Source organism: Esox lucius, chromosome 19 (assembly GCF_011004845.1).
Source record: "Esox lucius isolate fEsoLuc1 chromosome 19, fEsoLuc1.pri, whole genome shotgun sequence".
NCBI classification, from domain to species: domain Eukaryota; kingdom Metazoa; phylum Chordata; class Actinopteri; order Esociformes; family Esocidae; genus Esox; species Esox lucius.
In genome coordinates, this window is record NC_047587.1 from 17369876 (window position 1) to 17397096 (window position 27221).

Genomic DNA, 27221 nt, shown 5'->3' on the forward strand with positions numbered 1-27221 from the left:
GTCAGTTCAGCCACCATGGGCAGGCTGAGTCAATCTACAGAAAAAGCCTATCCCTGGCCACTAACTGCAGTATCTGCCAACATCCCCCACACAGGCAGACAAACAAACACACATGTGGTGGTAAAATAAGAACTCAGGATACGTTGCTCATTCAGGCATGCATCACTGAGCTGGAACCAATCCCCCGGGGGAAAATGTTGAATGTTTCCCATCATGCCTCTGGCACATTTATTTAGAGTGTTTTTGTATTTTGTAAGGATGCTAGAGCAGTAGCTACACTTCCTGGGGTCCAGCTGCCTGGGCCTGGGGCCGAGGGGACAGACAAAAGTAGGAAAAAGTATGCCCTGAGTGTATGCACTCACTACTATGAGTTGCACTGCGTTAGATTGTCTGCTAAATTACTTAAATGTACAGTACAGTGCAAAGGTCTAAGGTCACTCTGGAAATGTGTGGTTTAAACTGTTTACCGGACCAGTAAGTGTTTCTTTGTTTAGAATTAAAAAAAATTAAAAACTTTGTTTGAAGTAAGCACAAAGAAACATCCATACGATGAAAAGTAAATGCCCGAGTGATTTCCAAGGTCTTCAGTTATGTTGAGGTAAGGGCTCTGTGGCCATGTCTAATTTTGTACGTCTTATTCATCTTCTGGGAATTTGGGGTCATTGTCTTGCTAAAAGGTTAATGCATTTTACAATCTGTCATTGAATGAAAGCTACAGCATAATGATTCCCCTGGTTTTGACCAGATCCTCTACAACATTGGTGGAAATGCATCAGACCATAATAGACCAAGAGTCATGGAAGGCTGCCCATAGGCATCAATCCTTCTGACACACTGGCGTCTTTTTGAACCTAAGATTTTAGATTTGGACACGTCGCTCAATAAGATAGTCTGGCACTGTCACTCCATGCTTTAAGTCTTTCGCTTATGATATTTTGTGTGCTTTGGTGTCAGATGACTCTGGCAGATGCTGAGCAAACTGTTTGTTCCCTCAAGGCAGGGCAGTAGCAAATTGAATACGTGTATGGTACAATGACTGTGAAGTTCCCGGTTTTACAGTAAGTACACCGCTAAGGGCAGATGTACACGCATGCAGCTTTATTGAATTAAAGTTCTGCTAGGGAGTCATGGTCGGGTTTGGCAGATGGGCTTAAACCCCACCGACTCGGACCCCGGGACTTGCTTCCCTCCACATACATACACATTTGGGAATCGATTTTACCAACCCTGATGGATCCGTACATTATTCACGTGACCTTGGACAATTTGCTGTCCATACTATCATAGGTCCACGTTCATATTTAGGAGACTGTTGCTCCAGGACAAGACCTTTCAGAACGATTCATTAAGTGCAGGGGGCATTTCTTCTAGCCATCTCAAAAGACTCAAGTTACCTTTTGAACACCACCAGAAGTTCTTGTTATTTCTTATTGCGTTAATGTTTATTTGTGTTTATTGTAATGTAACTTTTTTTCTTTTACAAGCAGAGATCAGTAAAACAGTAAAAAAGACGGGTGAGAGAAGAGGGAGAGAAAATGAATAGAAGTCAGACAGTGAGTGAAACAGTGGTTTGTTGCAATGTGTTTTAGCTGCCGGGTGTTTCTTTGATGCCTGGCTGCTAGCGTTATCATACTTCTGTTTGATAACCAAGCCTGATGTCACCCACGCTAACACTTAGCCTTGCTGCATCACCAGCCTCCCCCTCTCTCTCCTTTTCTCTCTGTGAACACAGGAAACGTCACACTGAAGTTGATACATCCTCACCCCCTTTGGAGTTATTATTATTATTTATTAGTTTTTTGCATTATAAGTAGGATAGTGTTTATTTTGGTGGTCTTTAAGAAATGTGTCAGCTATGATCAATAGACTTCAAAAACTTGTATATTAATGAAATATACTTGTATATTAATGTTGCAGTATTTAATTTATTTTTAATGTTCATCATATTTTTATGTTCACTCCAATGTTTGCATTCTGTGCATTCTATACTGTACATTAATCCATTGTACATCAATCCAAAAAGTCTATATAAATACATGCTTTTAGTAAGCCAACGAATGTTAAGTCCCACAACTCTGGGTGGCAAAATGAACGATAGTAAATATGCCTATGACTGTGCATGCCTATGCATGCAGCAAACATTGTCGTATTTATGGGTATATGGCGACCAAGATAAATATTTCCAAAATATTGCAACAAACACATCAGTGTTGTGTGTAGGAATTCCAATCTCTGCAGAGAAACTCTGAAGCTCTATTCAATTTGCCCCAGGGTTCCTGGTCTCCTCCATGACCAAGGCCCTTCTTGCACAGTTACTTAGACTGCCAGCTCTTGAAAGAGTCTTGGTGCTTCTAAACATCTTCCACTTCACAATGATGGTCCTGGGAACTTTCAGTGCTTAAGCATTGTATAACTTTCTCCAGATCCATGCCTCTACATCTAAAAAAATATATATAATTATCAAAGGATGTAGAATGCATCTTAGCTCAATTTGGAGTGTCATGGCAAAGAGTCTGTGTACAGAGATATTTCAGTCTTTCATTTTTTAAATAGATTGGTACCCATTTATTTAATTATAAATGGGGTCTATAACACGACATGGCACGCTCAAAATTGCTTAAATCACCTTTCTTTCCCATTCTGACATTCAGTTTGGAGTTCAGGAGATTGTCTTGACCAGGACTACACCCCTAAATGCATTGAAGCAACTGCCATGTGATTGGTTGATTAGATAATTGCATTAATGAGAAATTGAACAGGTGTTCCTAATAATCCTTTAGGTGAGTGTACATTTGTGTGTGTGTGTGTTGATATAGATTTTATTATATTCTGGCATGAACACATCATTTTATGCATCAGAATCAGATCAATTCCCCAAATGACCCCATGGAGCGCAACTGGCCCGTGGCTGCAAAATGGGGCTCATAAATGCAGCTCAGCTTCCACCCACTTGAAAAGGCACACATGCTTCCAATCAGGCCTCATTAGAGGGAAGATAAAAGTGGCCCCAGGAAAGCAGCTCCAAGCAGCGGGGAGTAGAAGAAAGAAGAACGGGATGCTGGTCCCCGCCCCTGGGTTTTTATTTTTCACTTTTGATTGAGTTTCTTCCACTTTTTGTTAATAAATGCCCTCCAGGACCCAGAATATCAGAACTGGGTCTGTTCCCTGTTTCTCTCCCTGTTATGCTGGTGGAGGATGCTGCATAGAGCCACGGGCTAGAGACGCGCCGGCACCCCACCAAAAGCAGCATGCTACATTCATATTGCAGTAGACCTGCTGTTGAACTTTTTGTTCACATGAGTTGAATTCATTTCACACTTGCATTGCTGTTAAAATGCTTTAAAAGTGAGGTTTTTTTAGTGTGTGCGTGCAGGCTTGCGTTCGCTTGTGTGTCCAGACGGATGTTTAGTGAGGAGTGTTAAGATCTCTGTATCTCTGATGCCATCACTGAACAGTGACAGGATGATTAACAAGCCTCAGTGCTTTTCCTCTCTGACACACACACACACGCGCAAGCGCACACTACCTCCAACATGTGCAGTACATTATGAGTAAGATTCCATACGTCTCGATAGGTCTTTCACACAAACATCCACACATACCTGAACATGCCATGCAATGTCCAACCTGGAATGACACTTGCCATCATGACCCTACTTTGTGTGTCACTGAGACGCACGCACGCACGCACGCACAGGGCTCGTGCCGATTCTAGTGCTGGGCCTCAGTCTCCTCAGAATCCTGTCGCCCCCAGAGAGCTCCCCGTCCTGCTGTGTCTGCTGTTCTCTATTTTACACAAATCCATTCAGCCTCGCCTGCCTGTCATAACCCCCCAATACACTCTTTCTCTCTCATCCTCTGTATCTTCTTTCTATCTGGAATTTTCTCTGGTTCTCTCTCTTTTCCTCCCCTTGTTCTCTGCTCCGTTAGCTGTGTGAAGGTGAGCCAGTCCCCAGCGGCACTACACCACTGTACAGATTGGAACACTTCCGCTTCAAACAACCACAGGACTATATGCACGTATAGTGGGATTACAGCTCTCCTTCACTCTGTACATTACTCTCCTTCACTCTTTACATTACTCATTAATCTCCTTCACTCTGTACATTACTCTCCTTCACTCTGTACATTACTCGTTACTCTCCTTCACTCTGTACATTACTCATTAATCTCCTTCACTCTGTACATTACTCGTTACTCTCCTTCACTCTGTACATTACTCATTAATCTCCTTCACTCTGTACATTACTCTCCTTCACTCTTTACATTACTCATTAATCTCCTTCACTCTGTACATTACTCTCCTTCACTCTGTACATTACTCGTTACTCTCCTTCACTCTGTACATTACTCATTAATCTCCTTCACTCTGTACATTACTCGTTACTCTCCTTCACTCTGTACATTACTCATTAATCTCCTTCACTCTGTACATTACTCTCCTTCACTCTGTACATTACTCTCCTTCACTCTTTACATTACTCATTAATCTCCTTCACTCTGTACATTACTCTCCTTCACTCTGTACATTACTCATTAATCTCCTTCACTCTGTACATTACTCATTATTCTCCTTCACTCTGTACATTACTCATTAATCTCCTTCACTCTGTACATTACTCTCCTTCACTCTGTACATTACTCATTAATCTCCTTCACTCTGTACATTACTCATTAATCTCCTTCACTCTGTACATTACTCATTAATCTCCTTCACTCTGTACATTACTCTCCTTCACTCTGTACATTACTCATTAATCTCCTTCACTCTGTACATTACTCTCCTTCACTCTGTACATTACTCATTAATCTCCTTCACTCTGTACATTACTCATTAATCTCCTTCACTCTTTACATTACTCATTAATCTCCTTCACTCTGTACATTACTCTCCTTCACTCTGTACATTACTCATTAATCTCCTTCACTCTGTACATTACTCATTAATCTCCTTCACTCTGTACATTACTCTCCTTCACTCTGTACATTACTCATTAATCTCCTTCACTCTGTACATTACTCTCCTTCACTCTGTACATTACTCATTAATCTCCTTCACTCTGTACATTACTCATTAATCTCCTTCACTCTTTACATTACTCATTAATCTCCTTCACTCTGTACATTACTCTCCTTCACTCTGTACATTACTCATTAATCTCCTTCACTCTGTACATTACTCATTAATCTCCTTCACTCTGTACATTACTCATTAATCTCCTTCACTCTGTACATTACTCATTAATCTCCTTCACTCTGTACATTACTCTCCTTCACTCTGTACATTACTCGTTACTCTCCTTCACTCTGAACACTAGTCTGTTTGAGACACCACTGACCCTTCTGTTCTGCTGACAACCTGTCTGAATGTGCCCCTGCACATCCTTCTGCCTTTCTTTTCGTCCATTGAACGGTCATAGAAATAGAACTCTGCAGGTCCTGAGTACCAATCATGCAGGGCCAGTAATGTGAAGTTCACAGCAGGCAGAGGAAAGGAGCAGGGCCAGTAAAGGTGAAGTTCACAACAGGCAGAGGAAAGGTGCACGCTATCTACCGCTCTCTAGCCTCTACATGTATAATGAGCAGGTGCGGATGTGAAATGGACTGTGGCTTCATGGAGGATATTACTGGTTTTTAATGGTCAACTGCTCTATCTGCTGACCATCCTCAGCCATGCCTATTACTTTGTCAGGCAGGTGTGATGATCCATGTGTTGTTGACTACTAGTGGCCCTGTCTGGCTGGGTCTCTTGTTGACCACTGTCTGGCTGGGTCTCTTGTTGACCACTGTCTGGCTGGGTCTCTTGTTGACCACTGTCTGGCTGGGTCTCTTGTTGACCACTGTCTGGCTGGGTCTCTTGTTGACCACTGTCTGGCTGGGTCTCTTGTTGACCACTGTCTGGCTGGGTCTCTTGTTGACCACTGTCTGGCTGGGTCTCTTGTTGACCACTATCTGGCTGGGTCTCTTGTTGACCACTGTCTGGCTGGGTCTCTTGTTGACCACTGTCTGGCTGGGTCTCTTGTTGACCACTGTCTGGCTGGGTCTCTTGTTAACCACTATCTGGCTGGGTCTCTTGTTGACCACTGTCTGGCTGGGTCTCTTGTTGACCACTGTCTGGCTGGGTCTCTTGTTGACCACTGTCTGGCTGGGTCTCTTGTTGACCACTGTCTGGCTGGGTCTCTTGTTGACCACTGTCTGGCTGGGTCTCTTGTTGACCACTGTCTGGCTGGGTCTCTTGTTGACCACTGTCTGGCTGGGTCTCTTGTTGACCACTGTCTGGCTGGGTCTCTTGTTGACCACTGTCTGGCTGGGTCTCTCTCCCACTGCACCACCATTGATGGATGGATGTATGAGTGTGTCTGTCCTTGGTACCACATGGTTATGTCGATGTCGCAGGCCGCAGGTGTAATAATGGATTTGTCTATCTCTAGATGTGTGAAAATGAACTGTCTGGCTGCTTGTGTGTGTGTGTGTGTGTGTGTGTGTGTTTGTGTGTGTGTGTGTGTGTGTACTGTATGTTTGGCTCGTGCTATCGATGTTTCTTTTGGTTTTCATTTTGACTGCATATCAGTACCTTAATGTTCTCATTTTTCTGCCTGCAGGTGTTCAGGGATTATTATCACTTCTGGCATCGTACCGTGGTGAAGCGATCCCTATCAGGCCACAGGGGAATACACATCCGACTGCAGAAGGAACCACGGGTAGGTTGCTCTACAGGTCTGTAACTCTGCAGCCAGTGCCTAAATATATAAATCATATACAACATGGATGCCATGTTGTCGCCAGATGTTCCAAAATAGACCCACAACTAGAAATAAGGAATTAGTTTCTTTCATGTAATGTTCAGGGCCTTCATGACTGACAGTTTTGGAGGCTTTTCCATTCATAAGCTTCAGGGCTGACCTCCCCCAGGTGTGTGGACTCATGAATATGCAAGTCTCCCTCCAGACAACACAACGACAGCATGGACCTGTCTGTCTGCTCTCTCATTTCGCCACGCGACTTGTAAGAGCATTGTTTTCCTCCAGATAGCCATCCAAAGAGGAGTCGTGACATTGGTCCATCTGTTCACCCAGGTCTTGGCAGGTGTCTGTAAGTGACTGAGCTCTCATGTCTCTCAGTCCCAGAGGACATGTACTTTCCCCCTTAAGGTTGTCTCCTTCGATTCAAATCCTCTTGCAGAAGTCTACGTCAAAGCTCTACTTGCTCAGTTCAGTTCCTCTAGCGCTGCCTCCTCATTACGCAGTCCAGCTACAGGCGGAACGGTGTTGCTTGGATGAGGAGATTGAGAAAGGTGACCTTGTCGGCGGAGTATCTGTAACACTGGGGGACATCGCTTTAAAGTGAAAGCAGGCATGATGTGAAGTATCAGCACCTAGCCAGGCCTCCTAGTCACATTAAGGGGCTCAAAACGTAGTGTAAACACACCCACCCGTTAATGACGTTTGTGCATTAGCTACGTTAGAAAGGCTGCTAGAGCCCCTTGATAACGGATGCAGTTTACCGGAGCGGTCAACAGTGGAGTGAGCCCCCAGAGCTGTTCCCTGAGACTGTCAAGGGTCATGGGTGTCAGCCTGGCTCTGGAAGCTCAGTGAATGTGGCATGCAACTAGGAGAGGGTAGGGTTAAGGATGACTAGAGAAAATAACAGATGGTACAGTCTATCTCCTGACCAGTAAGGGAACCTTCATCCTGGTCTCTTTCTCCCATACCAATGCATTCCTGCACGCACGCGCACACACACACACACACAGGAGAAAAGCTTGGGGAACAGCCTGTCTAGGGCAACCTCTCTCTAACAGAGACTGCCCAAGGCAAAGTCAGGCCTGTGGCAGGCGCCCATTTAGACAAAGTAAAACTTGTGTGGGTGTCTGTGAAACTATTCTGGGAAAGAAAATGCGTACACACACAGGGTTGTATTTGTGAGTTTTCCACAAGATGGATTTAGAACATCTTTCTATTTTGTGTTAATGTTAACGGACTCTGTCTACTGAAATAACACAGAGGAAGGGCTCTTTCCAGGTTGGTGACTGTATAATGTGAGGATTAGGCTTAGGTAATTGAGTACATGTAAAGCTTCAGATACCTCCTCTCAGTGTAATCCTGAACCTGTCTCTTCCATTCCTTTTATTGTCTTGTGTGATCAGCCCTGACACACCGCTTAACTCCATCCGCTTTCAATAATCACATACTTCAAAGATGACTTTGGCTGAGTCGCATAACCCCTGCCATGAAACAAAAATTGTTTGTCGTTCCTCTTTCTTCACTCTTCTTCCTCCTTCTCTATCTTTCTTTTTCTTCTCTTTTCCCCTCGCTCGCACTCTTTCTCTCTGATCCTCTGACGGTTCTGTCGGATTAAATTGACTGGTTTCAGGGCTGCTTTTTATTTGATTCCAACCAACCTCGCTGTTACTTATTGCATACTTAGGAGGAAATGCTTGCCGGCCCACGCTGTCCTATCTCTTCTCTCGGTTGAGTTTGTGTAGCTGTCACACCCGTGGTGCAGTGTGTCTGGTGGGTGTGACGGTGGCCTTATAGTTTATGGATCTCTTTCCATGAGCCAGAGATGAGAATCAGATTGGAGAGGCAGTATGTCTAGCAGCCCAGCATTAGAAACAAGTCCACTATGGACACCTACTGTCTCTCAGAAAGGGGTGCCGCTCGGGGCAGACACCTGGACAGAACGTTTGAAGTAGATAAGGATATTGTGTTTTGATTTAGATTTCATATCGGTTTTAAGTTTCCACAGGCTGTTTTTCGTTGGTTCGTGTTATTTTTCGTCGATTGGCCAAAGGGCTATTTGGAAGACTGTGGTGAGGTAGCTATCTTAATTAGATTCCTGTCCTTTTGTTGATTTGTAGAATTCATTGGGCTAGACATTAGACAGTCACTAACAACCGGGCTGCATGTCTTGCAGAATGTTCTGGTGCAGCCAATAGCAGGGTGACGAAACACACACAGTCTCAGGAATCAGATGAATCACATTTGTCTCCTAACTCTCACTTTAGATGTTGCTGATCTAACCCAGCTGGCCTGATTATAAAGTCTTTCTTCCGTCTGTAGGACTTAACAATTTAAAATGACAGCGTTGGCGCCCACATTAAAGCCAGTGTGGGAGGCAGACTGGAATAGTTATCTCTCATGTCAGGCTTGATTCATTTACCAGCATTAATGTGTGTGTCCGTGTCTGTTTCTGTGTGTGTGTGTGTGTGTGTCTGTGTGTGTCCGTGTCTGTGTGTTCCTTTCTAGGTGCTTTGGACAGAGCAGCAGGTGTCAAGACGGAGGAAAAAAAGGGATGTCTACACTGAACCATCTGACCCCAAATTCACCCAGCAGTGGTACCTGGTGAGTCAAGTCATTACTCAGATCCCCAGCAAAACAGCCACCATACTATTAAAGCTTGTTTTTGTTGAGCTCAGTGCTCTATTAAAATAATTAACCCCCATTTGACATGACTGTATTTAAAATGTACAGGACAGCAACTTAGTAGATAGCTGTAGTGATCTAGGTATTCTGTTAGAGCGGTATTCAACGCATGTTTAATGTCTCCAAGCAAACAAGATAAGAGCTAATTGAAAAGCTTTCTCTAGACATGTAGCGCACCCATAGGGAAATAATTAGAATGCACTTTGCAGCTCTACCTTTCAAGCAAAGAGACTTGCTGCCATACAGGAAAAGCAGGATGTTCGATGAACATGCTTTGTTTCTCCCACCAGTAAGTCTCTTGACATTTTGCTGCATCGCGATATGCAGCCTGCTGAGAGCACTCATCACCGGAATATTCTTAGTTACGCTGAATGTGGCCAAAGTTTTCGAATGTTCTTCATTTTGTTGACTTCATATTTCAAGGCCTACTTTTTTTGCCATGTTTCATTAAACACAATGACAATGAATACATGGAAATGGTTGCAATATAAACTGCTTATATCAGCTCAATTGAACTCAGAGTTTTATATGTAGCATTTTTTCCTTAAAAACCTGAACCAAAGTCTATTTCAGAGAGTGTTGATAGGGATATTTAAAGCCAACCATAAGCTGGTTTTAGCAGTAACACAGTTTGAGCATTCATTTTGGCAGGGGAAACGCAGCCAATCCAGTTGTTATGCACAATGCCTATATTCATACAGTAAATGCAGGTTTCTTGTCCTAACTCAATCATAGTAGACAGGACAGTCGGTAATGCGTTTGGCTTGGAAATAAGTAAATTTTAAAGATACGTTTTCCGGAATGTTATGCTTTTTTTATGCATAATATTGCCACGCCTAAAATCATTTAAAATATAATAATTTTGAATGTGTGTGAAACGTTTGAGTGAGAAGACATTCAGTAAGTGCTGGTGTACAACACATTTAGAAGGAATTATTATGTTACACTTACTTGTTTTCCATTTCATATGTTCAAATGCCCTCCATAGACTTCTACTCTAGGGATACTATAATGTGTTATTTTCCTTGCAATTTCATTCCATAACTCATTTCTACATTAATTTTATTTTGTATGGAAAACATTGTAAATGATTCTTTTTGATTACATTTAATTTGATTCAACCTCCTGGTTTCATGGTGAGGGAACATCTGTAAAGCAGATGCAGTTAAACTTCTGGAGAAATATTAATGTGATCTGTGTGGTTTTAAAATGTTTATAATATATTGTGGAGCACTATAATGGTGAGTGGACATTCCCTTTATTTTTATATTGGATTTCTGTCCAGCTGCTGTGAAAGGTGTGTGCACCAAACCCTCCATAGTCTATGTTGTTTTGATATTATTTTCCCAGGGGGAGTCTGTAATTGTATTGAGACAGCCTATTAAAAACAAGTGGTAGGGTTAGAATTAATTGCTTATTGACAACATTTGGCACATCCGTGCTCAGCCATAATACATTTTATTTGCATATTGAAGCCTAGCAATTATATACAACCGTGTGGACTATAGTGGAAACAGGTTGAAGTTAACTTATTTAAAAATGATAGGCTAGGTCTAAGTTTTGTTATATTTAACCATTCTGATTGGCCATTGAGGGGTCAGTCCTCAACAGAACCTCAGCATTTCGGGGTTCATTTAAGGTTAACTCCCATGCTCAAGGATGAAATTCACCTGTACACTAGGCCAGCTCTCGAATCAGTAACTTTTCAGTTACTGGTATGGTGGTTTTAACACCACTGCTTCAACATAAACATTTGTGGAGGTGGAATGGACCCCATCACCAAGTGCTTCTAGGTTTGTCCATCCTTTGAATGGTACCATCAGATCTAACGGAGCCAAAGGCCATGATGGCATCTGTACTACTGGAGAACAGTTGTTCTCAAAATGAGACAGAATGAGACTATCCATCTCCTCCTCTCTTAGGCTCAAGGATGATTTCTCCTAATAGTCATACTCTCTATCTGCACTAAGCCATGTGGTGAGATTGTATTAATAACGGTATTGACTGGGCCAAACACAAATCACCTGTGAATGGAAGACTGTGAAACCACCTCTGTCGTTCAGCATTGCTGCTCTAATCGGCTAAAGGATTTAATCCTGTTCTGCTGTGTTTGAGGTTGTTCCACTGTTCCTCTGAAGCCAAACACTGATGGAGTGTTTGTAATGAGGTTTGCATGGTGATGAATGCAGACACCATGGTGTCTTTTACAGTTGTGTCTTACAGCAGTGTATTACAGCAATATATTCACTGATCAGCCATAACATTATGACCACTTGCCTAATTTTGTGCAAGTCCCCCTTTTGCCACCAAAACAGCCCTGAACCATTGAGGCATGGACTCCACTAGACCTCTGAAAGTGTGCTGTGGTATCTGGCACAGCACAAGACGTTAGCAGCAGATCCTTTAAGTCCTGCGAGGTGGGGCCTCCATGGATCTGACCTGTTTGTCCAGCCCAATCCACAGATGCTCGATTGGATTGAGATCTGGGGAATTTGGAGGCCAAGTCAACACCTTGAACTCATTGTTGTGTTCCTCAAACCAATGCTGAACCATTTCTGCTTTGTGGCAGGGCACAATATCCTGCTGAAAGAGGCCAATGCCATCAGGGAATACAGTTGCCATGAAAGGGTGCACATGGTCTGCAACAATGCTTAGGTAGGTGGTACATGTCAAAGTAACATCCATGTGAATGGCAGGACCCAAGGTTCCCCCGCAAAACATTGCCCAAAGCATCACACTGTATCCCGCCGGCTTGCCTTCTTCCCATAGTGCATCCTGGTTATGTTCTCCAGGTAAGCTACTTGCATGCACCCAGCCATCCACATGATGGAAACAAAAACCTGACTCATCAGAACACACCACCTTTTTCCATTGCTCTGTGGTCCAGTTCTGATGCTCACATGCCCATTGTAGGCGGATTCGGCAGTGGACAGGGGTCAGCATGGGCACCCTGACTGGGCTGCGGCTGCACAGCCACATACACAACAATCTGCGGTGCAATGTGTGTTCTGACATCTTTATCAGTACCAGCATACATTTTTCAGCAATTTGAGCTACAGTAGCTCGTCTATTGGATCAGACCACATGGGCCTGCTTTCGCTCCCCACATGCATCAATGAGCCTTGGCTGATCATGACCCTTTCGCTGGTTCACCGCTTTTCCTTCCTTGGACAACTTTTGATAGGTACTGACCACTGCAGACCACAAACACCCCACAAGGGCTGCAGTTTTGGAGATGCTCTGACCCAGTCATTACAAATTTGGCCCTTGTTAAAATCGCTCAAATCCTTACGCTTGCCCCTTTTTCCTGCTTCTAAAACATCAAATGTGAGGACAGAATGTTCACTTGCTGCCTAATATATCCCACCCACTGACAGGTGCCATGATAATGAGCTTTTCAGTTTTATACACTTCACCTCTCAGTGGTCATGATGTTATGGCTGATCGGTGTACATACAGTTAGGTCCGGAAATATTTGGACACTGACATTGTTGTGAATCCTTTGCAGGCAGTGATTGCTTGTAGACTGGAACGCAAGAACATCACCAGACTCTGTGTTTCCTCCTTTGTGATGCTTTGCCAGGCCTTCACAGCAGCTGTCTTCAGTGGTTGTTTGTCCGTGGGTCTTTCTGCCTTAGGTTTTGTCTAAAGCAAGTGCCCAATCGGATTGAGATCAGGTGAATGACTCGGCCATTGCAGAATATTCAATTTCTTTGCCTTAAAAAAACCCTGTGTTGCTTTCGCAGTATGTTTTAGGTCATTGTCCATCTGTAAAGTGAAGCGCTGTCCAATAAACTTTACTGAATTTGGCTGAATCTGAGGAGACAAAATATCCCTGTACACCTCAGAATTCATCCGGCTGCTTCTGTCGTCTGTCAACATCATCAATAAACACTAGTGACGCAGTGCCATTGAAGCCATCCATGCCCATGCCATCACACTGCCTCCACAGTGTTTTACAGATGGTGTGGTATGCTTCGGATCATGAGCCGTTCCAAGCATTTGCCATACCTTTTTCTTCCCATCATTCTGGTAAAGGTTGATCTTAGTTTCATCTGTCCAAAGAATGCTGTTCCAGAACTGGGCTGGCTTTTTTAGAATTTTTTTGGCAAAACTGGCCTTTCTATTCTTGAGGCTTATGAATGGTTTGCACCTTGTGGTGAACCCTCTGTATTTTCTCTCCTGAAGTCTTCTCTTTATGGTAGACTTGGATAATGATATGCCTACATCCTGGAGAGTGTTTTCCACTTGGCTGGATGTTGTGAAGGGCGTTTTCTTTACCATGGAAAGGATCCTACGATCATCCACAACTGTTGTCTTCCGTGGACATCCAGGCGTTTTTGTGTTGCAGAGCTCACCAATGTGTTTTTTTTCTTTCTCAGAATGTACCAAACTGTTGATTTGGCCACTCCTAATGTTCCTGCTATCTCTCTGATGGATTTTCTTTACAGCCTAAGGATGGACTGTTTCAGCTCCTTTGACCGCATGTTGTGGGTTCACAGCAATAGCTTCCAAATGTGAATGCCACACCTGAAATCAACTCCAGACCTTTTACCAGCTTAATTGATGAAGAAATAACGTATATCCCACATCTTTCCATGAAACAGCTTTTGAGTCAATTGTCCAATTACTTTTGGTCCCTTGAAAAAGAGGGGGCTACATATTAAAGAGCTTTAATTTCTAAACTTGTCTTCCAGTTTGGATGTGAATACTCTCAAATTAAAGCTGAGAGACTGCACTTTAAGCCCATATTCATTATTTAACTGTAACTTGAATATATTTTGATTAACAGCCAAAATAATAAAACTTGTGTCACTGTCCAATTATCTCCAGACCTAAATGTATATAATGGCTTCAAAAAGTATTCTGACCACTTCACTTTCTACACATTTTGTTGTGTTATTGACTGAATTCATAATAGATTAAATATATATTTTTTGCCATCACAATACCTCATAATGACAAAGTCAAAACATGTTTTTAGAGATTTTTGCTAATTTATTGAAATATTTTGGCAGAAATATCATACACTATTTTTGTATTGGCATTATGGGTTATTGTGTGTAATGTGATGTCAAACATTTCTATTATAAATTCAGTGTACTATGATTCACAGTGAAAAGTACAAAGATCATTCATTGAACATTTGAACTGCGTTACAGGCAAGGTTTCTAACTTAAGGTATTCCATGTATTCCAAATGTAAGGCTGAATGATAGTCCAGAGGTTTCAATAGTGACACTGAAACATGTATGGAAAGCACATCACCATAATCTACCACCCACATAAAAGTGGCTTGCACCATTACATGTTTATCCTGTGAAGACAGACAGATTTGTTTCAGTAAAATAAACCAACTGTAATCTTCACTCTAACTCAGTAATATGTGTTTTAAAAGGCAGATTCTCATCTGACCAATTTCCCAGGTATTTGTAGTTCAGTAAATGTTCTATGACTAAACTGTTTACAGTAGTTATTATTAAATTTTTTTCAATAATCCATGCATAATTTTGGAGAACTAAAGAATAGAATATCCTTTGTTTTATTTGCAGTTTAGCGGGGAAAGACACCGGGAAACAGACACAGGGTGTTTAGGGCCTGAGCAGACATTTTATTAAGGGAAATAGTAGTGGAGGAGAGTGGAAAATCTAAAGCACACAAACCGCTCACCTGCGGTGGCCACATTGTCTCTCGGGGGCTTCCCAGTGGCTGTTTGGGAGGAGTTGGTGCAGGCGGTCGCTGCTTTGACGGCCTCCACCATTCTCCTGGCTTCTCCTCCCTAGGCTCTGGCATCCTCAGGACAGTGCAGCTTTGTGGGCAACGCAGCATGACACATCTTCTACTACCGGTGTCTGCCTGAGCTCCCTCCTTGGGAGCTCTTAAATACCTCCCCTGACAAGCTCCCAAAGGGAGGCGGCTGTGTAGGGGCGCGGCTAGCCCTGCTGATGCCATTGAGGAGGTCCCGGAAGCTGTCGGCTTTGTTTGAGACAAGGGCGTGTTGGCACCACCACATTTAATACTAACCTAAGATCTACAAGGCAATTTTGGAAGTAATAGTACCAGTAAAAGTGACCAAAGTCCAAACTGATATCTGAGTCCAGTTGCCAGATTCAGAACACTGCTGTGTATTTACAAATTATTCCAGAGTTTTTGGAAGGCAAGACAATTTAGATATGGGACAATAATTGTCAAGGTTACTAGCATTCCCACTTTTATCTAGTGGCAGCACATGCCATGGCAGTTTTCAATACTTTTGGAATAACCCCATGTGTGATAGAGTTCCAGAGATGGGCAGTGTGGTTTCTTAGTGCCAATAACTAGTAAATCATTAATGACCTACTTTTCTCTGAACTGACTAAGCAAAATATATTGACTGTTAACAACAGGGGGTTCCTGCTTGAATACCCTATTTTTAGTTATTCCTCTCACTTGCAGTTTACATGGTAGTTTTCTCAAAGAGATCCTGCTGCAACAAATCATTTTGGAGTGATATTCCATACAAGCCTTTCAGACAGTGAATCCAAAGGTTTTTCAATAAACATGGTTTGAACATAGTTGGTACTGCCATAGCCGTTAATGTAAAGATTGAAAATAGTTCCCAAATGTGCTTTATTACGGAGACAGGAGCTAACTGCCTTTGTGTACCGTAGTCCTTCAGACCATGGTAATTCTGCCCAGTAAGAATAAGAATGATGTCTGTGTCAGCATCACCAGTTGCTGCCCTGGGGCCAGGGATATTAATACGCTCCTCCACTATGCTGCTCTGTGCTGGCCCAGCAGGAAGCCTGCCCTGTGGGGAGAGATCAGCAAGAAGCAGTGGGTGGTACAGGTGGGCTAGAGCCCTCGGTGGAAGCACTTTTTCTTACTCTTACTTTTTCTACCCCCCCCCCCCATTATCTCTTTCCTTGCCTATTTCCATCTGGGGGGGGGGTTCTTCTCACTTCTACTTCTGCCTTTCACTTTCTTTGTCACTTCCTACACTTTTCTATTCACCTACTTCTCACCTCACCTCTCCCCCCCGCCTCTGTCTCCCCCCCTTATGTTTAAAATGGAATTCTGCTCAATATCTTTCCCTTGTGAGTAAGGCAGTTGTCCTCACTAGGATCTCAGTTATTCTTATTTCCAGCTGCTGGCCTGTTTCCTCTGAGAGGATGAGCTCCCTTTTCTCCATGCTACTTTAGCCCTGCTAAAGAGCAGTGTATGTTTGTGGTTGTGTGTGCATGATTTTTCCAGTGTATCAGGGTACTGTTACATCCAGCCCCAGTGCTAGCAGGACTTTTCATCAAAACTACCCTGACCTTGTTTTGAATTGTATGCACCGTAACACAGAAAGACACAGGGAATGGACACATTGCAAGTTAAGGCAAACCGAAGAGGTAAGGGGAGAATCAAAACTGAAAGACAAACTCCTCTCTAGGGGAGGCTTTGTTGTCTCTGGGCAGCCCCTCGGCAGTAGTGTTGGAGGAATGGGCTTTTTCTCCTGGGCAGAACAGCGTTGAGGGCAGCATGGCTTGGCAATTTAGTCCTTCTCTTCCCTTCAGCATTTTCTGTAGCATCTCCCACAACCTGCCTCTATAGTTCCCCTGACAAGGTCCTGATAGGAAGCAGCTGTTGAGGGGTGGGGCTGGCCCTGCTGGCTGCCTCTGGGAGGTTCTGGAACCTGACAGCTTTCTGCTTTGGAGGCATTGTGGTGACAATATGCAAAAAGGCATGTCTAAGTGATAATAATGGCTTCATGAAGGCTTGTTCTGTGCTCCCTCCAGTCTAACCCTAGCCAAGCAGACCTTAATGCTAGGGGAGCATGGTCAGAGGGCTACACTGGGAGAGGAGTGGTTGTCACCATTCTGGATGATGGCATCGAGAAAGACCACCCGGACCTTGCCACCAACTATGTGAGTAGCGCATCCTTCTTTGTCTAGACAAATAGTAGGAGCTTACCTTCTAGCTGAACATTGCTAATGCCTGTGTTTCAGATCAGTTAGAAAAAGAAGAGAATACACTACATGCAGTATATGCATTCTCTAAGGCACACAGCAATGTGAAAGCAATGTGAAGGTCTACCTCAAATTACTTTCCAGGAATTGTTGAATCACGGCTGAAATATATGAAGAGACTATTAAGACTGTTGTCATGCCTCCTGAGAGGGGTCCCTCTTTCTAGTGCCGTACCCTAACATCAAGATCACAATGAGTATGCATTTCAGTTTCACACATTCAGCTCCTTTTCCCATATCTGTTCTCAGGACCCTGATGCCAGCTATGACGTAAACGATGGAGACCCAGACCCCCAGCCACGGTACACACAGCGCAACGAGAACAGGTAAAAAAAGAAATACCTTGCTCTGCACACACTCTTAACTTGGGCATGTGCATGAGATGTGTCAAGAATTTGATCGATTGTGGGAGCACTTCTGGCCTTTTTATTGGGTGGCTTAAATCAGCGTCTTTCTTAATAATAGGCCATAAAGCAAGCCCTTGCCATTTACTGCAGGTCTGTTCACTTTTCCAGACAGTACCACCCAACGCACAGCAGTCAAAAAGGACTGTTTTGACAGTGAATTGGATGAAATACCAACACCAATAATGCCCTGTAATGGTGCTCTTTTCAGCCCAGCCTCAGAGACTCTGCCCTGAGCCTCTTATCTATGCTGTGTTCATTTCCCCCAAAACCATTTAGGACATCTGAGTGGCAGAGGTTCAATCATGGTGCATAGCATTAAAACTCCCTGCTCCCAATTTGAAAAAGCAATTTGTTTGCTTCGGTTGTGCAGCCGTGCTGCAGTAACAACATTTTAGGAGTCCCCCCCCCCCCCCCCCCCAACTACCACCACTACTACCCTAGAGCCTGTTTGGCAGATTGTTTGTAGCTTGTACAGTAGTCTTTAATTTGCCCCTGGCTCATACCAGCTCCTGTCTCCCAGCTTTTGGTGATTTAATTATAACTGGTTCAAAATGACTGCAGACATTTAAAGTCCTAAACCACGTTATCCTTACACACCCGTAGTCCCTATCAAACACCCTTCCCTAACCCCAGCATGTGGCTGTCTTCTGCCGCAGCTCAATCCCCTCTGGATTAGATGACACACCGCTGAATTCCTTGTGCATCTGAAACACAAAGCAGGATTTGCCTCAAATCTCCCCCTTTTTTCTGAGTTCAATGCTACTGAGTCTTTTTGTTGTTGTTTTTTCTCATTTATTTTGACTGAAAGCTTAACAGGATCTTGCAATACGTCTGGGACTCATGATAACTGACAGTTTCATAACTGTGTGTGTGTGTGATCCAGGTCTATGTGCCCACAAAGATAGTGAAACCAAAACTATCAGTCCCCACAAGGATTTTTTTTTACTTGTTAGCTGTTGGGTAAAACATACAATTGGGCATAGTGTTAGGTTAAGTTTAGGAATGAAAGTAATGTTATTGAGTTTAAAGGGATAGGGTTTTTCTAAAAATCATATTTATCCAAAATTGTACTTCCCAAAAGTTAGTCCGGTATGGACATAGTCATTGTTTCCAACCACCCATTATTCAGCTCTGTCCTCAGCTGTAATTAGCATTCTTAGCATTGTCCAAATTCATGAATGGAAGCTATTCGTCCCTCTTCAGCAAAGCTGCATTGCAAGCGAAACACTCCAAACTATAACTAGTGGTGTTGTTTAACTCAAAGAACATGGCGATGTTGTATTCCTCGACAAACGTTGTACGTTTTGTGATATATATGTAATTCTTCCTGTGTTTATCGGTCAGTTTTGTTCACAACTGCATCGATACATTACAGTAAACAAAAGGTAGTATTCGCTAGCTAGGAAGCTAGTTACCTAATTCTTCATTGATATTCACCAAAGGACAGTCAATGTTTACTTGCTTGAGAGACAAAGGAAAATACATAAATACGACCAGGAAGAAGACTTTTTCGGAGGACAGAACATTACTTGTTCGAACCAGAATACAAAGAGGATGAATTGACCAAACTAGAGGCTAGAACAGCAGTTGATGAGGGAGGAGATTGTGAACCAGTTAATCCCCAACCCCAGAATGTCTGGAGGATGGTGGTGTAGCTGTGGATGGTGCAATCTAATGCCAACCGAAACGGGATGCTTTTGTTGCAACGAATGGGAACTATTGATTCCAATGTTTGAGAACATGAATGATCCAGTCCCTGAAGCTGAACTCGTTCCAAGATGTGTGGTTGGTCATCCGGATTTTACCCCCCTCGTAACTCCTGGGGTGCTTCTGGAGGTTAATGTTCACTCCCATCCTGATGATGTCATCGCCGAAGCACACAAGCTGTGTGAATGGCTGTAGGATATAGTTCGCTAGTGCTGGTTTGGATTGACCAAATTCTGCTGGATGTTTTGTCACTGTAAAGTTGAAAAAATCAATGCTACCACGACAGATTACTAAATGTAGTTTGAAGTGTTTTGGTGTAGTTTCCCACTTGCAATGCAGCTTTGCTGTAGTGGGACAAACCATTTCCAGTGTGTCTGAAATTTTCACAGGCAACAGGTTCTCCCCACAATGGTACAATCTAGCAGTCTCAAAACCTTGACTTACAAGTTACAAATGCAATGGTGCCTGCCGCCCATGTTGTGAATTGTTGCTGTTCATTCCAGGACCTGTTCAGAGCTGCACTGTTTGGTTCAGCTTCTCCTAACCAGCTCTGCTGCTGCCACTGAAGCACAGAACTTCAGAAAGCACACGCATTCACAGCTGGTACTGTCAAGGCGATTATCCAGAATATAATCAATTTATGGGCATGAAATGAGAAGAACGTGTGTATCTCTGTCAATAGTGCTCAGAGGTGTGTGTTTTGAGTGACCTCAGGATAAATGATAGCAGACGAGTTCAGTAATTCCCCATAGAGTCACACAGCTAGACACTGAGTAATGCTCTCCACCTCCCCACAATGGGATTATATGAATATATTCATGGGAAGAAAAAGGGGAACAGGAGGCTTAAGTTGGAAGCTCACCTCCCCTTCCCCGCCAAGCTTGGCTCATTTGTATTGGTGACACGCATAGTTGGGTTTTGAATTCTCATCCATTTAGCCGTGGTTCCAGGTAGATGCTTTGTACTGCAATTTGGCAGGACTGGTAAGTATTGTTGGAAGGGTTTCAAGCCATGTTAAAGCAAGGCCCTCACCAGAGTAGGTTTTTATTTGGTGCTTCACATTATCAACAGTCTCAGTGTTGGTCCTCTCTTTGTGCTTTCGCTCCCTGCTGCCCTCCATGACAGTGCTTTCAGTCCTTTGGTTTGGAGACTGGCGAGAGTCTGAGAGGTGGTGGCGCGAGTGGTGACAGGGCTGCAATTTACATCCTTGTAAATTCTAATCCATCTTCTAGGCTATATCTGTCTATGAGCTTGCCCATAATCCTTATTGTTAATTTGATCACTGGTGAGAGGCGGAAGAAGAGGTATCAACCGAAGCACTAATTAAGGAGCAATGTTTATGAAATCATTGAGCCAGTCTGATCCCTTGTTGCTGCCAAGAGGTAGTTCCACACCCATTTTTCAATTTTTTATTGAAATGGAGAAAATGTAGCAGTTAAATACCAGTGAATAACCTGAAATTGTAGAAAAGTAAGCAGTAAACTGCCAGGGGTTAAAAAAAAGTTTAGGTCACCAAAAACTGAAGAAGAATGTACACTTCAAAGTTATATAAAATATTCCCTTTTCAGGGAGCAAGAAACAGGTTAACAACTTACAGCTGAAAATGTATGCAAAAAATTCCTGCAGGTGCTTTGTTGATAACTTGCAAAGCCTCTGTCTGTATAAAAGCAGTGTCGGAACAGTCTGCAGGAATTAGTATATTGCTATCATAATGGCGAGGAAAAAGTCAATTAACAAAGGTAGACAGACCGCTGTAACCCATAAAGGTGTAAGTCTTTCTTTTAGAGAAATTGCAAAGAAAGCCAAAACTGAATACACAGGATCATTGTCCTGAGCACTCTGGAGTAGGTTTTCATTAAGGATTTGTCTGTAATTTGTCTGTAAGTTAATCCTTTTCTCGGTCCTGACTAGTCTCCCAGTCTCTACTGTTGTAAAACATTGACATTGCATTATACTACCACCACCATGCTTCTCTGCAGGGATAGAATTGGCCAGGTGATGAACGGTGGCTGGTTTCTTGCTGACATGACGCTTGGCACTGAGGCCAAAGAGTTCAGTCTTGATTTCATCAAACCAAAGAATCTTTCCAATGCCCTGGAAGTCCTTTAGGTGGCTTCTGGCAAACTCCAAGAGTGCTTTCATGTGCCTTTTACTGACGTGTGGCTTCCGTTAGGCCACTCCACTATAAAGGCCTGACTGGTGGAGTGCTGCAGAGATGGTTGGGAACTTCATATGGGAACTCTGGAGTCATAGTGGAAGGATCGCAGAACTTAAACATTGTGCGGCTACAAATTGATTTTGATACATTGGTTATTCTCTCACTATTTGTGTTTGAAGGCATTTCCACTGCCATTTTGCACATGAATGTAGAACACGTCATAACAAACAAATTGTCTGTCAACATTAATAATATTTGACTGACACATCTTGTTTCCATCATGCATTCACTCACAATAAATGTATGGAAACATGGTTACTGTCTCTTTTTGAAACAGCAATTTTTTTCTGTCTCATTAGGTTCACTTCCTTTGTTGCTTCTTTTAGAATCCATTTTGTTTGTCAGGCTCCATCTCACATCCTCCTTTGAAACACAGTTGAATTGATAAAGTGTGTCAGTCTCATTGGATTGGCATGCATTTTTTAAAGCCATTTTCAGCTAGTCTTATCACGTCAACTCAGATTCTCATTAGATTTGGTGACCATAGATGTGTGACCACTAGCCAGGACAGGTGGGACGCAGTGAACTATATTTTTCTAAAGACTTGAGAGAGAGCTTGGTCTTGATAGGTTGGGTTCAGGAAGAACTCCAGAGTAACAGTTTGCGCAGTGGCCCGGCCCCTGACTGCCTCAGGGCTCAGCTTAGCCGAGTGGAAAATAACCTAATCCTTTTAGAAGGCCCCTGGATCCAGACCCATTCACTCACACGGAAACAGACCAGATATCCTACAGCCAACAGCACCACTACAGCAGGCAGCAGCAGAGCACAGATCCACCACGTCAGTCAAACAGGTCCAAAATCAATGACACTCAGTAATGCATGTATGAACATGTACATGTATGAACTAAAATTGGAACCTTCGCTGGACAGATGGACAGTAGTCCAAAACAGCTAAATTCACCCATACCATTCTGAAGTAAAAGGACAAGGTCACCAATATACTGGGAAAGGTTGTATGAGCTTGAATGGGGAAACAGTGATAAGCCTTCACTCTCTTTGCCCCTCCATTTCTTAGATTTGATAAAGATGACCCAGTGACGGTGCTGTTCAGTTTAACTTTCCTTATCTACTATACTACTGCTCGGCCACCTTTCAGCCTTTCTACTGGAGGCAGACTTGTGGAGCTGAAAGTTGAGTGGGGCTACTTGGGGATAGGATGGATGTAGCACCTTGTAATTGTTTCACACATTCAACATCTTCTGTAACAAAGAATAACTGGTGCTAGAAACATTTCCTGTCTCAGTCCCACTTTAGCTGGTTGTTCTTTTATTCTTGTGCTTTATGATTTGGGTACTAGAGGTATTGCTCAGAGGGTGTCATTTTCAGTCCCACGCCCACTTTGACATAAATACACTGATACAAGTGACTTAGAGGAGTGAGACAAAGAGGGTCAGTAAAATGCTCAAAGATATATATTTTTTGTTTAGAAAAATTAAGAACTAAAATGTACTCTGCTTGTCTTGAGCACATTAGGCTTTCATCCATCTGATTGAATGGCTTCCTGTCCAATCAACACCGTGTAATCACACTGTGTGTGTCTGTGTGTGGAGGGTGGGTGTGTGTGTGTGGGTGTGTAAATGGCTATTTTGTGGATGGCATCCCTCCAGCAGCCCAGGTTTAATCATGTGAAAGTGCCTCCGGGCTTAGCACTTTAGTTCCTGCCCACTATCGCTGGAGTGGACAGCTTCCCTACCCACTTACACATATCTGGCCAAATGACGGTTGTGCCAGTATACCCGTAGCCACAAACCATTTTGAGATCCTATGGAGGAAACAATGATATCGCCGTTAGCCAGAAATCAGGTTTGCAGAAACACAGGCCCAGCTGGGCCAATTGCCTCCAGGCCACAGTGTTGTGGTCTGGAAGTGGGCCAGCGCAGACAGATCCAGCATTTCAAGGGCCGCTCTATCTCTGTATGATGGTGATGAAAAAAAAAATTTAGCATATTAGAATGCCCCCTCTTTAATAGTCGTTCTGACAAACCAAGTGTAAAGGATCTGAAGGCATTTCTTTTTAAATGCCTCCAGGCATTTTAGATTCAATGAAAGGAGTCAAAGTGTTTACGTTGTAATTTTTATTCCCTATATATTATGTTTTTATCAGGCACATCAAGAAGGAACAACACCATAGAAGACTGTACAAAAGTTTATATAAATATTTTAAAAAAAATTCCTTCCAAAAGACAGAAAATGAAAACACAGAGGAAAAGGAAACAGACATTCCAAAACAGAAGAAAAGCAAACAAAAACTGAACAAGGGACAAGCCCAATTCCCATCCCTCTCGACACTGTCAGAGATGCAGTCTTCCACATTCATCCACCTCAATGTTCTCTCCCCTAACACACGTCTTTCACAACTGTGGCTTTAACAAATAAAAAAACTAACAGAACACGATTATTTAACAAATTGATTTTATGTTGATCCTTTAACCAGGTTGAGTCTCATTGACATACACCGACCAGCCGTATCATTATGACCGCCTTCTTAATTTTGTGTAGGTCCCCCTTTTGCCGCTAAAACCGCCCTGACCTGTCGAGGCATGGACTCCACTAGACCTCTGAAGGTGTGCTGTGTTATCTGGCACCAAGACGTTAGCAGCAGATCCTTTAAGTCCTGTAAGTTGTGAGGTGGGGCCTCCATGGATCTGATTTGTTTGTCCATCACATCCCGCAGATGCTGGATTGGATTGAGATCTGAGGAATTTGGAAGCCAAGTCTTGAACTCGTTCTTGTGCTCCTCAAACCATTCCTGAAGCATATTTGCTTTGTGGCAGGGCGCATTATCCTGCTTAAAGAGGCCAATACCATCAGGGAATACCGTTGCCATGAAAGGGTGCACATGGTCTGCAACAATGCTTAGGTAGGTGGTACATGTCAAAGTAAAATCCATGTGAATGACAGGACCCAAGGTTCCCCCGCAGAACATTGCCCAAAGCATCACACTGTTTCCTGCTGACTTGCCTTCTTCCCATAGTGCATCCTGGTGCAATTTTTTCTCCAGGTAAGCTACTTGCATGCACCCGGCCATCCATATGATGTAAACGAAAACGTGACTCATCAGAACACACCACCTTTTTCCATTGCTCCATGGTCCAGTTCTGATGCACATGTGCCCATTGTGGGCGCTTTCGGCTGGGGTCAGCATGGGCACCCTGACTGGTCTGCGGCTACACAGCCCCATACGCAACAAATTGTGATGTACTGTGTGTTGTGACATTTTTCTATCAAGTACCAGTATTCACTTTTTCAGCAATTTGAGCTACAGTAGCTCATCTACTGGTGTGATCGGACCACATGGGCCAGCCTTCGCTCCCCACATGCATCATGACCCTGTCACCAGTTCACCGATTTTCCTTTCTAGGACCACTTTTGATAAGTACTGACCACTGCCGACCAGAAACACCCCACAAGGGCTGCAGTTTTGGAGAATCTTTAACCCAGTCGTCTAGCCATCACAATTTGGCCCTTGTCAAAGTCGCTCAGATCCTTACACTTGCCCATTTTTCCTGATTCTAGCACATCAACTTTCAGGACAGAATGTTCACTTGCTGCCTAATATATCCCACATACTGACAGGTGCCATGATGACAAGATTATCAGTGTTATTCACTTCACCTGTCACTGGTCATAATGTTCTGGCTGATCTGTGTACATACAGTTAGGTCTGGAAATATTTGGACACTGACACAATTTTCATAATTTTGGCTGTGTATGCCACCACAATGGATTTGAAATGAAACAACCAAGATGCAATTGAAGTGCAGACTTTCAGCTTTAATTCAAGGGGTTGAACAAAAATAGGTGCCATGATAACGGGATTATCAGTGTTATTCACTTCGCCTCTCAGTTGTCATAATATTGTTGCTGATCGGTGTATATATCATATTTCAGCAGCACATAAAAGATATGTCTATATTTACAGTATTACAAACATTGGCTGGGGATGTTTTTTTAACTGAGTAGAGTGTAAATCTGCAATTATTTCCAAGGACACTAAGATAATGTAAGACATACCTTGCCTAATAACTCAATCTAAAAAGGCAATGATCAGCATTGCCGGATGGCAGTTTCCTGCCCAAGTGGGCTATTTTTAATGACGGTGTGTGGGCAAAAATGGGCTTGGGCGGGTCGATTTACAGTAGGTTGTATAGTACAAATAGTGTTTGGGCGGGTCTTTTGTGGAGTCAGCATGTGAATGTGTTGTATATTGTAACTGAAATCTGGCAACCATGGCAATGTTTGTCAAGTATATTTAAAATGCAATTATATAAAACCAAATGCATTTAAGCACAACTCCATGATTTGGGGTAACAAATTAGTGTTTTCTATGTAATTGCCATGATAAGGCTAGCCTCAAAATCAACAACCGAGTGAGGGCTGGATTCCAATGCGCACCAAAAATCAAAGTTAAAAATAGAAATCTCAGGCTATACCAACTTGTGTGATTTTCATCATGGCAACACATAATGTGACGCAGTATTTTGTATGGCCATCGTCAGACCATTGCACCAGCCTAAGGTCTGAGGATTGGGTCTGAGGATTTCATCCCGGTATTTAACAGCAGTCAGGGTACTGTTGGCTAGCAAGTGGAGGTCTGTACGACCCTCCACAGACCATCACTGGTGTGTGAACCTGTTCTCATCTATGAAGAGAATGGGGCACAAATGGCACTGGGTTGATGCCCTTCTATGGGCCCTGTCCAGCTCTCCTCGTGTAGCAGCCCGTCTCTTGGTATCTCCTCCATGCTTTTGAGACTGTACTGGGGGGGACAGCAAACCTTGCGACAGCACGTATGGATGTGCCATCCTGGAGGAGCTGGACTACCTGCGCAACCTGAATGGGCTACAGGTACCGCCTCATGCTACCAGTAGTGACAAGGACATTAGCAAAATGCAAACTAGATAAGAATCAGTAAGGAAGGACAAGGAGAGAGCATCTGTCTGTGGCCACCACCTGCAAAACCATTCCCTTTTTCAATCTTGCTCTTGCCTCTCCAGTGCACCTGTTGTAACTTTGAATTTGCACCAAAACAGGTGAAATTGATTCACAATCTCTTACGCTTCCTAACAGGTCGGATCGATATCCTTGAAGTTTAATTTACTTGGTGTTATACTGTGATCATTACGAGTTCTCTTATTTATTTTTTAGCAGTGTCTATGCACACAAGCAATCTTGCCCATGTGCATAGAATGTTTTGAATGACAAAACATCTGTAGACCTGAATCATGATACTGAGAGCTTTGCAATGTGTTAAAGGACATCGGGGGATTTTGGAGCCTTTGTTGTGTTTTATGTATGCTCTGACATCCTCACAATGATGCTTTGTCAGAGGTTAGTCAGCCTAAGCCAATGGATGTTTTCCAAATAACAGTTGTTAGACGTTTTTATCATGAAATATAGATGAAAAATTGTGAAGTATCAATTAAGACCGAAGTATCGAAATGGAAGACGATTACCATCGAAATGTATTGT

General features: G+C 43.1%; 1 protein-coding gene across 1 annotated transcript in view; it reads left to right on the top strand.

Annotated features, from left to right (window-relative positions):
- furinb (furin (paired basic amino acid cleaving enzyme) b) overlaps positions 1-27221 on the top strand; it is a 110256-nt gene that overhangs the window by 53031 nt on the left and 30004 nt on the right. The window contains exons 3-6 of the mRNA XM_010883755.3: positions 6603-6701; positions 9249-9344; positions 17188-17316; positions 17667-17743. Coding sequence (XP_010882057.2) covers positions 6603-6701; positions 9249-9344; positions 17188-17316; positions 17667-17743 — 401 coding nt within the window. The remainder of the gene's footprint in view (positions 1-6602; positions 6702-9248; positions 9345-17187; positions 17317-17666; positions 17744-27221) is intronic.